Raw genomic sequence first — 11,650 nt, forward strand, 5'->3', positions numbered from 1 at the left:
CCTGCACTCTCGCATTTTATAGGGACAAGGTGGAGCTAAGGTGGAGCTCTCGAAGTAAACTTACTGGTGGGGTGGCAACATTCGCGGTGAAATGCGCATGCTGCCGTCATAAGCGCAGGGAATTCAACATCCCGTGTTTTATCGCCTATACTTACACTAAGGGGGACCACGAAAAAAGGACTGAGTATTCTTTTTCCACACTTTGGCGACTGGTAGGGCCTCCAGAGTCCCAAATATAAGTATTAAAATGATTAAAAAGTTGATTTTGCATAATATGTCCCCTTTAATATTCTGTACAAACAGCAAATTTTAAGAACATTGGTCCCCACTAAAACATATAAACCAGACCGTGTGCATGAGGAGGATAAGCCTCCTCTTCAACGAAGGTCACATGATCGTCCCCAGGTATTGTAGAAACGAATCGCGCTAATGTTTTTAGCGTCACATCTTAACCTTCCTTATTTCACTGAGGGACAACAAAGACGTCATACACAGGGGTTCCCATGGGTCCTTGAAATCCTTGAAAGTTTGTGAATTTGAAAATAACATTTCAAGGCCCTTGAAAGTTTGTGAAAATTGCAGTGGTGAACCGCCATGGGTGCTTGAATTTTGTGCAAGAAAGAAAAGTTAAGTTGATATGTAGGTAACTGTCTCCCTTGTTTGTTATGGCGCCACCTACTGTTTCATGCCCTATGTTGCTTGATGTATACGTAGACCAGGCCTTAAGTGGAAGTCAATAAAAGTGGTTGCAAATGGACAAAGATGCTCTTGCTAAGTTGTCCTCCACATCTTAAGCTGTGTCAGCACATTCTGTCCTTGAATTTGAGAGAATTGGTCCTGGAAAGTCCTTGAATCTGTCCCTAGACAAAACATAACCCTGTGTTGTTTTTTCAAGGCTTCAGGGCCCCATGTAAAATATTGGGGTGAATGGCGAAGTAATGAGATGGAAGCGCAGAGGCTTGGCCTCCAGGGCCCCCCCTGGTGGTGTGAACATGCGTAAAAAGAGCGTTTAAATTGGATCAGGTCTTATTTATGACGACAGATTGCAATGTTTTGACGCTGCAGGGAAATCACTGCTCACCTGTTTTATTTTTCGCCCATCTGTCTCTCCGTCCTCTCTCGTCACCGTTGTGTTGCCTCCTCAGCAGTTAGAGTGAAATCTAAAGTCGACAGCCGCTCTCCCTCTGTTTGTTTCTTTGGTATTCATTGTCTCTTTGTTGCTGTTTTGACAGAGTTTAATCATCTGTGAAAGGAAACTATCACAGCTTACGCACGATTGAACACGCCAGACGTGATTATGCAAAAAGAAATAGAAGAAGAAGAAGAGATGGAGGAATTAATTTGTGTTGTGTGGAGACAAAGGTCTAAAGAAGACAGTTGAGACAAATTAGCCATAATTAACACAGATATGGAGAGAAAGGGTCTCGCCAACTCTGCCCCCTGCTGTCGACGGATATGTATGATGTGTGTCGTACACAGTAACGACCCCCCATAGCCCATAATGCATTGTGGTAGTTTGCTGTGAGATCACTTAGCTCTTAAGTGTGTTTTTAATCATGAACAACCTGTTTAAAAACAGATAAACAATAAAACAGACTTAAGGTACTAACCATTTTTAAACCTTTTTTTAAGAGATTAATGGAGAAGAGATAATAATTGAAAACTAAATCTGTTTGTTTTTCTAAGATGTGAAGTGTAATTAGTCCCTTTTTATTGACTTAAAAAACCTGTCATTTCTATGTATACTGGGAGATGCAGCAAGGACAAACGTTCAAAAATCCAAAACATTTTAATTCCGACGGGAAAACAAAGTCAGATTAAATTTAGGCAAAAATCAAACCAGAAAAACAACAAACTGGGTCAAAAATCATCAAGGAAAAAAGACAAATCTGCCGTGTGGGGAGTTCTGGAGAACATATGCACAGGTTGACTCAGTGAAAACAGCAGGGGCAGGAAGTGGGTGTGGTCAGGTAAAACGGTGGGAAAACTCAACAAAAGACTTGGAACTTTGAGTGAGGAACAAAAGTTTGAACAAAACAGCATACATGAGATCTGACAGTTATTGTATTAAAGGGTGATTATAACAGGTTTTTTATCACTTTAATGTAAACATTTGGGGGAAAATTTAAGTTCAAGGGTTTTTATTTACGCTCATTTATTTACACTTGTTCAGTCAGCGCAAACAGCAGTGACTGTCCCACATTATACACATGTATATATGTATATATATACATATATGTTTATAAATTAACTTATTTCCCCAAAAAAAGCTTCATAAAACACATTTCAACAACCATTTTTAAAATAGTTTTTCTCCCTTTTTGCAAATATGGTAGTTTCTGTTCAACTACAGCTGTTTTATTAAATAAAAAGTAAATAAAGTGTTGTAGAAAAAAAATTGGAGATTTTTGTCCATCCATTTGTCCCATTTTTTGGTGAACGCGATAGCTCAAAAACAAAAATTGTCTTGTTTAGAGCTACAGTCTATGAATTTAATTAAAAATGATGTAATTTTACTGCTTTAAAAAAAAACTAAATGAAATGAGGTTTTAGGGACATAAACATTAGAAAAAATGTTTCATGTTTTGCTAATTAAACGGCGTGGTGGGAGATAGAGAATATTTAAATTTGCTGGGTAAAAAAACATCAACCACCAATTCAACTCCATCCAACCCTGTTTTTCCTGCGGCATAATGAGCATTTCAACTTCAGACTACAGAGATGAGTGAGGGCCGAGAATTACAGCCGCCACAGACGAGGAGCTCGCAACAAATCAAATCTGCAAGACGCTGCTTTAACTGAAGTTTGACGGAGAAAAGTCTTTAATTAAGACGACTCTCTTCTTCTCGGATTAATGGAGTTTAAGCGAAACTGTTCCAGCTGGATTAGTGAGAAAGGCTTTCTCACAAAAAAATGATGATGGAATAAGGGAATGTCCCGTGTTCACAACACAAACTTCCAATCAAACTTACTTTTATAGCAATAGAAAATACTGTTGGTGTGTTCTTTTCTTTCACGTACTAAAGGGTTTAAGATATCTTGGGAGCAAAATCTATGCTAGCTTAAGTCTATGATATCTTAAGAATGTGTGCACTTCTTTATATCAGTGTTAGACAGACTTTTCTGCCTGGAAACTCAAGTTTGGGTCACTTTTATAAACCGGTTATTCTCCCACACCAAAGCCCATTGAGAAAATCGACGATTAAGCATCAACGCACACAGGAGATGTTGATCTGTTGCTGCCTCCATCACAAAGTTTAAATGTGTTATTTTGTCACTTCTGTGTTTGAAATCCTTCACTCTGGGTTATTAAAAAACCTGAAATATCACTACAACTACAGATGGCAGATGTGATTACTAATGGTTTCTGTTGTCTTCTGTTACAGATGGATGACCATGCTAACACCACAGGGCTTTACATTGGCGGTCGGTGGTGAAACATCGGCGAGAACTGCACCTTCATAAACTCACCTGGAGACTTGAAGTCTTCTCTTTCGCTAAAGTGATAATATTTTCTGTTCGGGATTGCTCATTTACACTCTCAAAAATGGACACAATTTCCCAGGATTCCATGTTGGAGTGCCAGATCTGCTTCAACTACTACAGCCCGCGACGGCGGCCCAAACTGCTGGACTGCAGACACACGTGCTGCTCCGTGTGTTTGACGCAGATGCGCAGCAGCCAGAAGGAAATCCGCTGTCCTTGGTGCCGCAGCGTCACCAAGCTGCCACCGGGCCTGTCTGTCTCCCAGCTCCCAGACGACCCGGACATCATCACCGTCATCGCCATCCCCCACGCCTCCGAGCACACGCCCGTCTTCATTCGCCTCCCGAGCAACGGCTGCTACATGCTGCCTCTGCCCGTCGCCAAGGAGCGGGCGCTGGGGTTGCCGGGCGAGCTGGGCTGTCGCTTCCTGCCCGGCAGCCAACAGAAAGGCGCTGTCACCGTGGTGACCATGCCTGAGCAGCAGCCGCTGGCCCTGGCGATGGGTCTGGACGGTGTTGGGCTGGAGGGAGACGAAGTGGAGAGGAGGGTCAGTGGCGGTCCGGTGGGAGGAGGGAAAGGATCCACGTGGTCCGGCGTGTGCACTGTCGTCCTGGTGGCCTGCGTCCTGCTCTTCCTGCTGGGCATCGTCCTGCACAACATGTCCTGCATCTCCAAACGCTTCACGGTCATCTCCTGCGGCTGAGGCCGCCGTGGAGGAGGAGGAGGAAGGAGACTGCTCGGACTTCCCGTCCCCCCCCGTCCACCCTTCTTGGATTCCCCCCACGAGCCATGAGTCTCCTCAGGGAAGGAGAGTGGAATAAACTCACATCAGGGGGCGTCCATGGAAACCGAGGAGCAACATAGAGAAGGCGAGGACAAGGAGAGTCGATGATTGTCTGAAGACAAAAAAGCCCTCAGATGTTTCCCTGTCCTACTCTGGACCTGGTTCCAGTCTGAGGATTTGTTTTTGGCCCAGATTTTGCTCTGATGTTCACGCTCGGTGGTTGACCGAGCGTTCTTGCCTGTGGTTCGTAGACGTACATCAGTGATCGTAGTGTTGTTTTTAGATGAGTGTTCACGTGTCTGGACTTGCCTCGTGGTTCAGCATCCGCATGTGACCCAATCAGAATCATCAGAATAAGTGAAGGAAACTTTCTTTCTTTTTTTACGCCTGTTTCAGTTCAGAGCTGTCGACAAAAGCTCAAACAGGGAATATTTTGTTTATACAGCTTTAAATGAAATCACAGGTAGAACCCAATCACAACCAGATTGTGTTGATTAGTCGGTAAATTGATGGTTTTAGCTTCTATTTTTTAGTTTACAGTTTTTGTTTTTGCAAACAATATAATCAAAAAAACATAGAATCAGATAAAATTCTAAATATTTCGTATTCTGGAGAAATTGTCAAGACAAAGACACAGACCATTTTAGGAACTTAAAAATATTAATTAACGTCAATTAATACAACATAAAAAGTTAAAAAGTAAAAAGTTGTATGGATGTAAAGCGTTGTAGCTTCACTCTGAATTAACTTAATTTGTAAGTGATTTTCTAAGTTAATTCAACCAGTCTCTTTTTTTCTGTGTAAACGTTCAGCAGATTTAATGCAGTCTGTGGAAAAGGTGGTTAGCTTAGCTTAGCATAAACTGGAAACAGAAGTCAAATGGCTGAACTCACTCTCACTCCATTGTTGTGTCTCTTGGGTTTTAGCTAAGTGCTAAATGCTACAGTCGCTTCAGTAAAAGTACGACTTTACACAAAACCACAACATTTTGATGCTAACAAGTCGTGTTAGAGTTTAAGCTAGCACATTGAACTAGCTAAATAGCTAACAAGATAAAAACATGTTCCACGCTTAAATTGTGGATTTCTGAATTTTGTTTCTTGGTGAGGCGCATTTTAGCGCTCAGCTGTTTACAAGACATGTTTTTTTACTCTTTAAAGTGAGACAGGGTGACTAAGCTAAACTAAGCTAATGGTTGTCACCTCCACTTTAAAGGTCCAGTGTGTAATATTTTGCAGGGTTTATTGGGAGAAAGTACATTTACTGCCCATAAGTATGTAATTACTTAAAAATAAAGATTATTTGTTTTTTGTATCCTTAAATTAAGACTTTTATGCGTACTTAAGGAAATGGCCTTGCTTTATGGAGTCCGCCATCTTGTTTTCAGCCACCATGTTTCTACTTCTACTGTACGTGAAAACATAGACGTAGATATACCTTTCTGTGAGGGCCACCGTAGTACCCTAACATGTCTAGGCAAAAAATGAAAAAAAGAGTGACGAGTCATCACCAGTAGGTGTCACTAATTCTTACATACTGGTCCTTTTAAAAGAAATATCTTATGAGACTTATTTTATTTGTTTTGATGTTAAAGATTAGATAATATAAATATAGCATAGTTTTCTGTCTTGTTTCCAGTCTTAAAGCTAAGCTAAGCTAATAGCCTCCTTGCGCTAAACGTTGCAAATGTTGTCCTTTTGAAATATTAATGTGTAATTATTTGCTTCTTTTGTCAGAGTTTGACCTCCTGACCTTTAGCGTCCTTTTAAACACACACATTATCGACTCCACATCTTTATACCGCTCTTAAGTCAGAGAACGAGTGGATTTATACGGTCAATGGTTGCTGTTATCGTGTGTGTGTGTGATTGAGGGGTCAGTGAGGGGTCACGAGTGGGCGGGCACTGCAGGGCTCCAGTTAACGACAGCCATATTGATTTATCTGCTTTTATATTTACACAGAAACACACAGCGAGAGCGAGAGAGAGAGAGAGGGTGATGTATTTTCCACACAGGGTGTACAATAGTCTTGTCTTGTACAGAATGATTAGAATCATTTGTTTTTGATAAATCTTGTGTTTTTCTGATAATTTCTCTTATTTTTTAAAGATTAAAGTGGACGTTTCCTTCGTTAAGGACTTATCCTTAAAAGGAATTATCCTTAACATTTTTGCCGCGTCTAACTCGTGAATATTCTTCTGGAGAGACGTTGTAGTCCAGCAAGACTGTTGCTATGAGAGCCTCTTTGAAGTTTGTCCTTTGAAAAAAGTTGAAATATTTTTAGCTTTCAGTGCTCGGCGCTAAGAGCAATAACCTCAAAAGAAAAGAATAATCATTTATTTTACCTCCGGTAACTCAAAATCCTTTCAAAATAAAAGCCATTGATGATTTTTCTTTTTTACACATTCAATAGAACATACATTATAAGGAGTTTATAAGTTGTAAATGATGTCTCTGTAAATGTTTAATTACACATGAATTAATGCTTTACATTTTACAAAAAGGCATTGTGTATTTTATCAGTAACTTTGTTTACTTTGACTTTTTATTACCTACTTTTTTGTTGATGTTTATTAACATGCTCTGTCTCTCCTGACTACAATATTGTAATTATACAATCACAAAAGAGTTTTAAGCACCTTTTAAAAAATGGTTTTCAGATTCAGATTTTTTCATTTATGCTGTTAATCCCACACCAGCTTGTAATTTTTGTTGGAATAAATCACTTCTATTTGAGTGCATCGACATTAAACTACACATTTATTATTATTTATTACTATTATTTCAGATTTTTTATTTGTTTACTCAGTTTTTCCAGTAAGAAAAAAGGGTGTAAACTGTAATAGAACGTCAGAAAAATACAATATGAATACACTTTCATGTAATAATATGAAAATATTCATGTTACTGCATGTCTTTCATTTGTTTCACTCATTCATTTTCATTTTTCTGACGTGGAAACATCAACATTTTTACGCGAAATAAAATATAAATGTGAGAAACCGAAGCCAAAACAGTGATTTTTAGTTCCTTTGACCAAATAAGGTCCTTTTCCACGATGTAATCTGAGGGGGCGGAGCTAATTAAACCTCTGATTCTTGGTTCAGAGACATTTTATTGTTTTATAGAGCAAGAAGCAAAATATATGCTTTTTCCTTTTCGTTTATTTCCCTTTTTTTAATGTAAAACCTTTTTTGTTATGACTGTTTTTTATAAACTGTACAAATGTTTTTTTTACACAAAGTGAAAGAATGACGACGTAGAAAAGAATGGTTTGTCATTTGTTTGTGAAACGTTACCGTCAAAGTTCCCGTCGTAGTTTCTGCAGCTGTTTTTGGTGAAATAATAAAAAAAAGTTTGAGATCTGAACCTCCTAGGCTCCCGTCGTCTTTATTTTTAATTTAACTCTGTTATGGTCCTGAAAGGTACACTGTGTGGAAATGTCGCAACATTTATTGGTGTGTAACCTTCAGATTTCACCGAAACTCAAGAACATATTTGATTTGTTCATTGTGGGCTATTGTAAAAAAACATGACCCTGCTCCTGATATACAGGAAATATAAACGGCTTATTCCGGACTAATTCAAAATATTAATTCATACAATCGTGTGATGTGTAAAAAAATGTTTTTTTCAATTTCTGGATTGGTTTTTCATTCTTTTTTTCTTTTCATTTTTAATAAATAATTTTTTTTGTAAATATAAAAATTGGGAAAAACATTTTTTATTAAAAAATTTTTTCCCAAAAAACAACAATTTTTTGAGGGGAAAATTTTCCCACATTTTTCCCCAAACATCTTTTAGGGTTAGAGTTTTTTTAATTAATGACATTTTTCAGTCTTTCTGAAAGACATAATTTTCCCTAAAATGAATTTTTTTGTCCTTTATGTCCCATGTTTTCTTATCATTTGTCATTTATTTTATTATTTTCAAAGAAAAAGAAGAAAAAAGATTAAACAGATTATTCCCTGTAGCTTCATTTATTGCAGTGGCATAATATTTCACAGCTGAGTGAAAGTGGGCGATAAAGCAGACGATCTTTGTTTACCCTCAGGAACCTCTTTCGTCCTCAAATATTTATTGATATGGTGTCAAAGAGGCAATTAACTCTCTCTGAGGATCAATTGCAAGCACAGTTAGCGACGAGCGAACTCACCGTCGGCGACGCGACCACGAGCAGAAAAACAGCAGAAACATCAGTTTCACTTCGACAAAGAGCGGACTGTGTAAACATGCAGAAAGCACTGTTTTATGGTGAGAAAACTTGAACACTGCGCTCTAATTATCGGAATAATTGAGGGTTCTGTGTCGATTCTCATTTAGAGAAATCCCAAGAAATTCAACAAATGTACAATGAATTTTGGACAAATTGTAGTTATTTCACAAAAAGTCTTGACAACTTCTGTTCACTGCTTCATTTCAACGTTAAACAGACTTCTAAAAACCTAAAACTTAAAATAACTGTAACACGTGCAACTGCTTTACAAGTCACTCATTTGTGTTTGTGTTGCGTCCAAAACCACTGTGTCACTCTTGTTAAACCAATCACTTTCCCTGCACCAAAGTCCATAAAGAAAATAAGTGTTGTTGACCTACTGTGAAATTGTAAAAATGACCTGAGGAAATCAATTATTTTTGATGTGATTTCAGTAACGTGATTCTGCATCAACTCATACATATAACAGAAAAATTAACTTTAAATCAGAATTTATGCAGCAGACAAATCTTCAATTTTTAAAACAAACAAAAAAAAATTCTTGTAATGTACACGGAATCAGAGGAAGTCTCTGTTTTTGTCTTTTCTCTTCATCCATCACGAATTTCCCGGGCATAATCTGCGGAGACTGTCATCCATTTAATCCGGGGAGCAGATGAGGCGACTTTTCCTCCTGCTCAGGTGAAAAAAGAACAAATTATAGTTCCCATTTGTCAGAGTCAGTGTTGGGCGACTGTGTGCAACGGTGTGAATAAAAGCAATATCAATTTTTCATTGAATTCTCCTACAGTGTGTCAGGGCGAGTGGAAGTGTACATGAGACGGGATTAGAGGGAGGTGTGTGACAAAGTTCATGGAGGAGAGAACGTGCTGAGGGGCCGTTGTGTGCTTTTCATTCTTTGTTTTTTTGATAGTTTATCTGTGTTTATACATATTAACCATGCATGAATTTTAGCAAGTTTGTGTATTTTTATTTGATCTTGGGTGTTTCCAGCTCAGCTCCTACAGTCGGGCTAAAACACACTGTGTATACAAACAAGTGTTACACTCGTACCGTTAAGTGCAAAAAATGTCACATCGAGCATAAAACCAATTTTGTGCAGACTAGGTTTCAACAAGGGTTTTTCCACACTGTTGGGGAGTTTTGCTCTCAGGGTTTAGGAGAATATCTCCCAGCACTATTGTGGGAGTTTAAAACATCTGCTCTAACATGTGTTTTATCAAGTTATTTTGAAACTACAGCAGTTTTTTTCTCATGTACTGAGCCTGAAACTTTGTGAACCATTTCATTTCATGAAGTATTCGTGATGTTTTTCTGTGCTTCTTTGCTCTCGAGACACAGTCTCAACGCCAGAGTGAAAACACCCTGATATGTATCTGCGTTCTTCAGGAAATGGCGATCATCACTTTGACTGGGCAGCACGTCCTCCATGAAAACTGGCAGCCTCGACTTTCACCCTGACGCGCCCTTGCTGTGACCTTTGTCTGGAACTAGTGGAAGAAGAACTAAAAAAAATGGATTTATATATGTACATATTTATATTTTGTGTGTTTAAAACAAGGTTCGTACCACATGTTTAACTTACATAGATGTTTATTTCTTGTTATCTTTTATAAATTTATAGAAATTTTCTCCGTCACTACTCTACATACCCTTGGTGGGTCTTTTGCGTTGGTATGGACGTTTGCACAATTCTTCCTCTAGAGGGCAGTACTGAGTTGCAGGCATCAACAAACATGGCAAAACCATTGAAGAGGTTATTGTTTTGTGCCAGAACTCAAATAGACGGATTTCGCGGTGGTGGAATGTCAGACCACTGAATGTACAGTAAGTCGTCCCATTAATGGGGGAATATTTTACTCGTTGGTGTTTTGCCGATGTCTCTCGCGACTTTGACCACTTGCATCGCCGGATAGATCCTTAAATTAATTCTCCATTTTCTGGAGATTTTCTGGAGGCAATTTTTCCTGACTGATGGGGCTATTGAGTCTATACAGCCCCCATGATCTCCAGGGGGTATTGTCTTCTTTAAATAGCCCCTTTCCCACAAACATTTCCTGATACTTTTATGACCAGGAACTCATTTGGGTCCACTTTGATAAGGACAGAGACAGAAACCCCAGCACAATGTTTCTCACCCCAGTGAAGGACAGAGACATTAGACACCTGGTCAACAAATGCGTAGCAAAAACATCCACGGATGTTGACGACCTCGACATGAAGCTAATTAAGAAAGTAATAGATGGAATCGTTTCACCTCTAACACATATCTGCAACCTGTCATTTCAAACTGGGACATTTCCCACCAAAATGAAAGTGGCTAAAGTGCCATTGTTCAAGAAAGGGGACATACACGAATTAACTGATTACAGACCAGTCTCAATACTACCACAACTGTCAAATATTCTGGAGAAACTATTTAACGATAGGCGACAACTTCACTAACAAACACAATCTGCTATATATTGATTGGATCATTTTGTGACTCTGAGTGCTACCTGATGCTGAAACATGTTTTTGTCAAAATGTCATACGAAAAAGAAAAGATTTAGTATGATGAAATTATGTATTGTACGATGAATATATGTATTCTGTGGGTAATGGGGGCGGGACTAGATAAGATTTTGCACTTTCCCTTTCGGTTATGTGTATTGTGTGGACTACACTAAGATGATGGGTAATCTAACTGACATGACCGAAATAAACAAACATACATACATACATTTACCTGAGGAAAATAGTTTCCGGTAATCTGTGTGGTTTTGCGTTTCCACTGCAACTCAAAGTTCTTGTTTCCCAAAACCTGTTTATTTGTAACAAACAAGAAGAAACTATAAAACAATGACAAAGACAAATTCAACATTCAACATTTTATCTCATAATTATGACTTTTTTCTCATAAGTTTGATTTTTTATCTCATATTTTCAAGTTGATCTCACAATTGTGACTTTTTATCTCATAGTTTCGACTGAATTTTTCAAAATCCCGGGTCAATGAGAAAAGTTCAGATAGCATCGTAGGAGGCTGAATGTAGAACAAAGTTGACTTTAACTTGAAAAGCAAGTGTGAAAAGATGGAGAAGTAAACAACAGCTCACTCTGGGACGCGAAATGAGGAAAAATATGCTTTTTAATTGACATGATGGTGTAAGTATGGTCTTATT

The 11,650-nt window shown here is 38.5% G+C and overlaps 1 protein-coding gene across 1 annotated transcript in view; it reads left to right on the plus strand.

Moving 5' to 3' along the window:
- Window positions 1–7,639, plus strand: part of rnf152 (ring finger protein 152) — a 44,363-nt gene extending 36,724 nt beyond the window's left edge. Inside the window, exon 3 of the mRNA XM_058641633.1 lies at window positions 3,387–7,639. Coding sequence (XP_058497616.1) covers window positions 3,548–4,189 — 642 coding nt within the window. The 5' untranslated portion in view covers window positions 3,387–3,547 and the 3' untranslated portion in view covers window positions 4,190–7,639. The remainder of the gene's footprint in view (window positions 1–3,386) is intronic.
- The last annotated feature ends 4,011 nt before the right edge of the window (window positions 7,640–11,650 follow it).

Source organism: Solea solea, chromosome 1 (assembly GCF_958295425.1).
Source record: "Solea solea chromosome 1, fSolSol10.1, whole genome shotgun sequence".
Classification (NCBI taxonomy): domain Eukaryota; kingdom Metazoa; phylum Chordata; class Actinopteri; order Pleuronectiformes; family Soleidae; genus Solea; species Solea solea.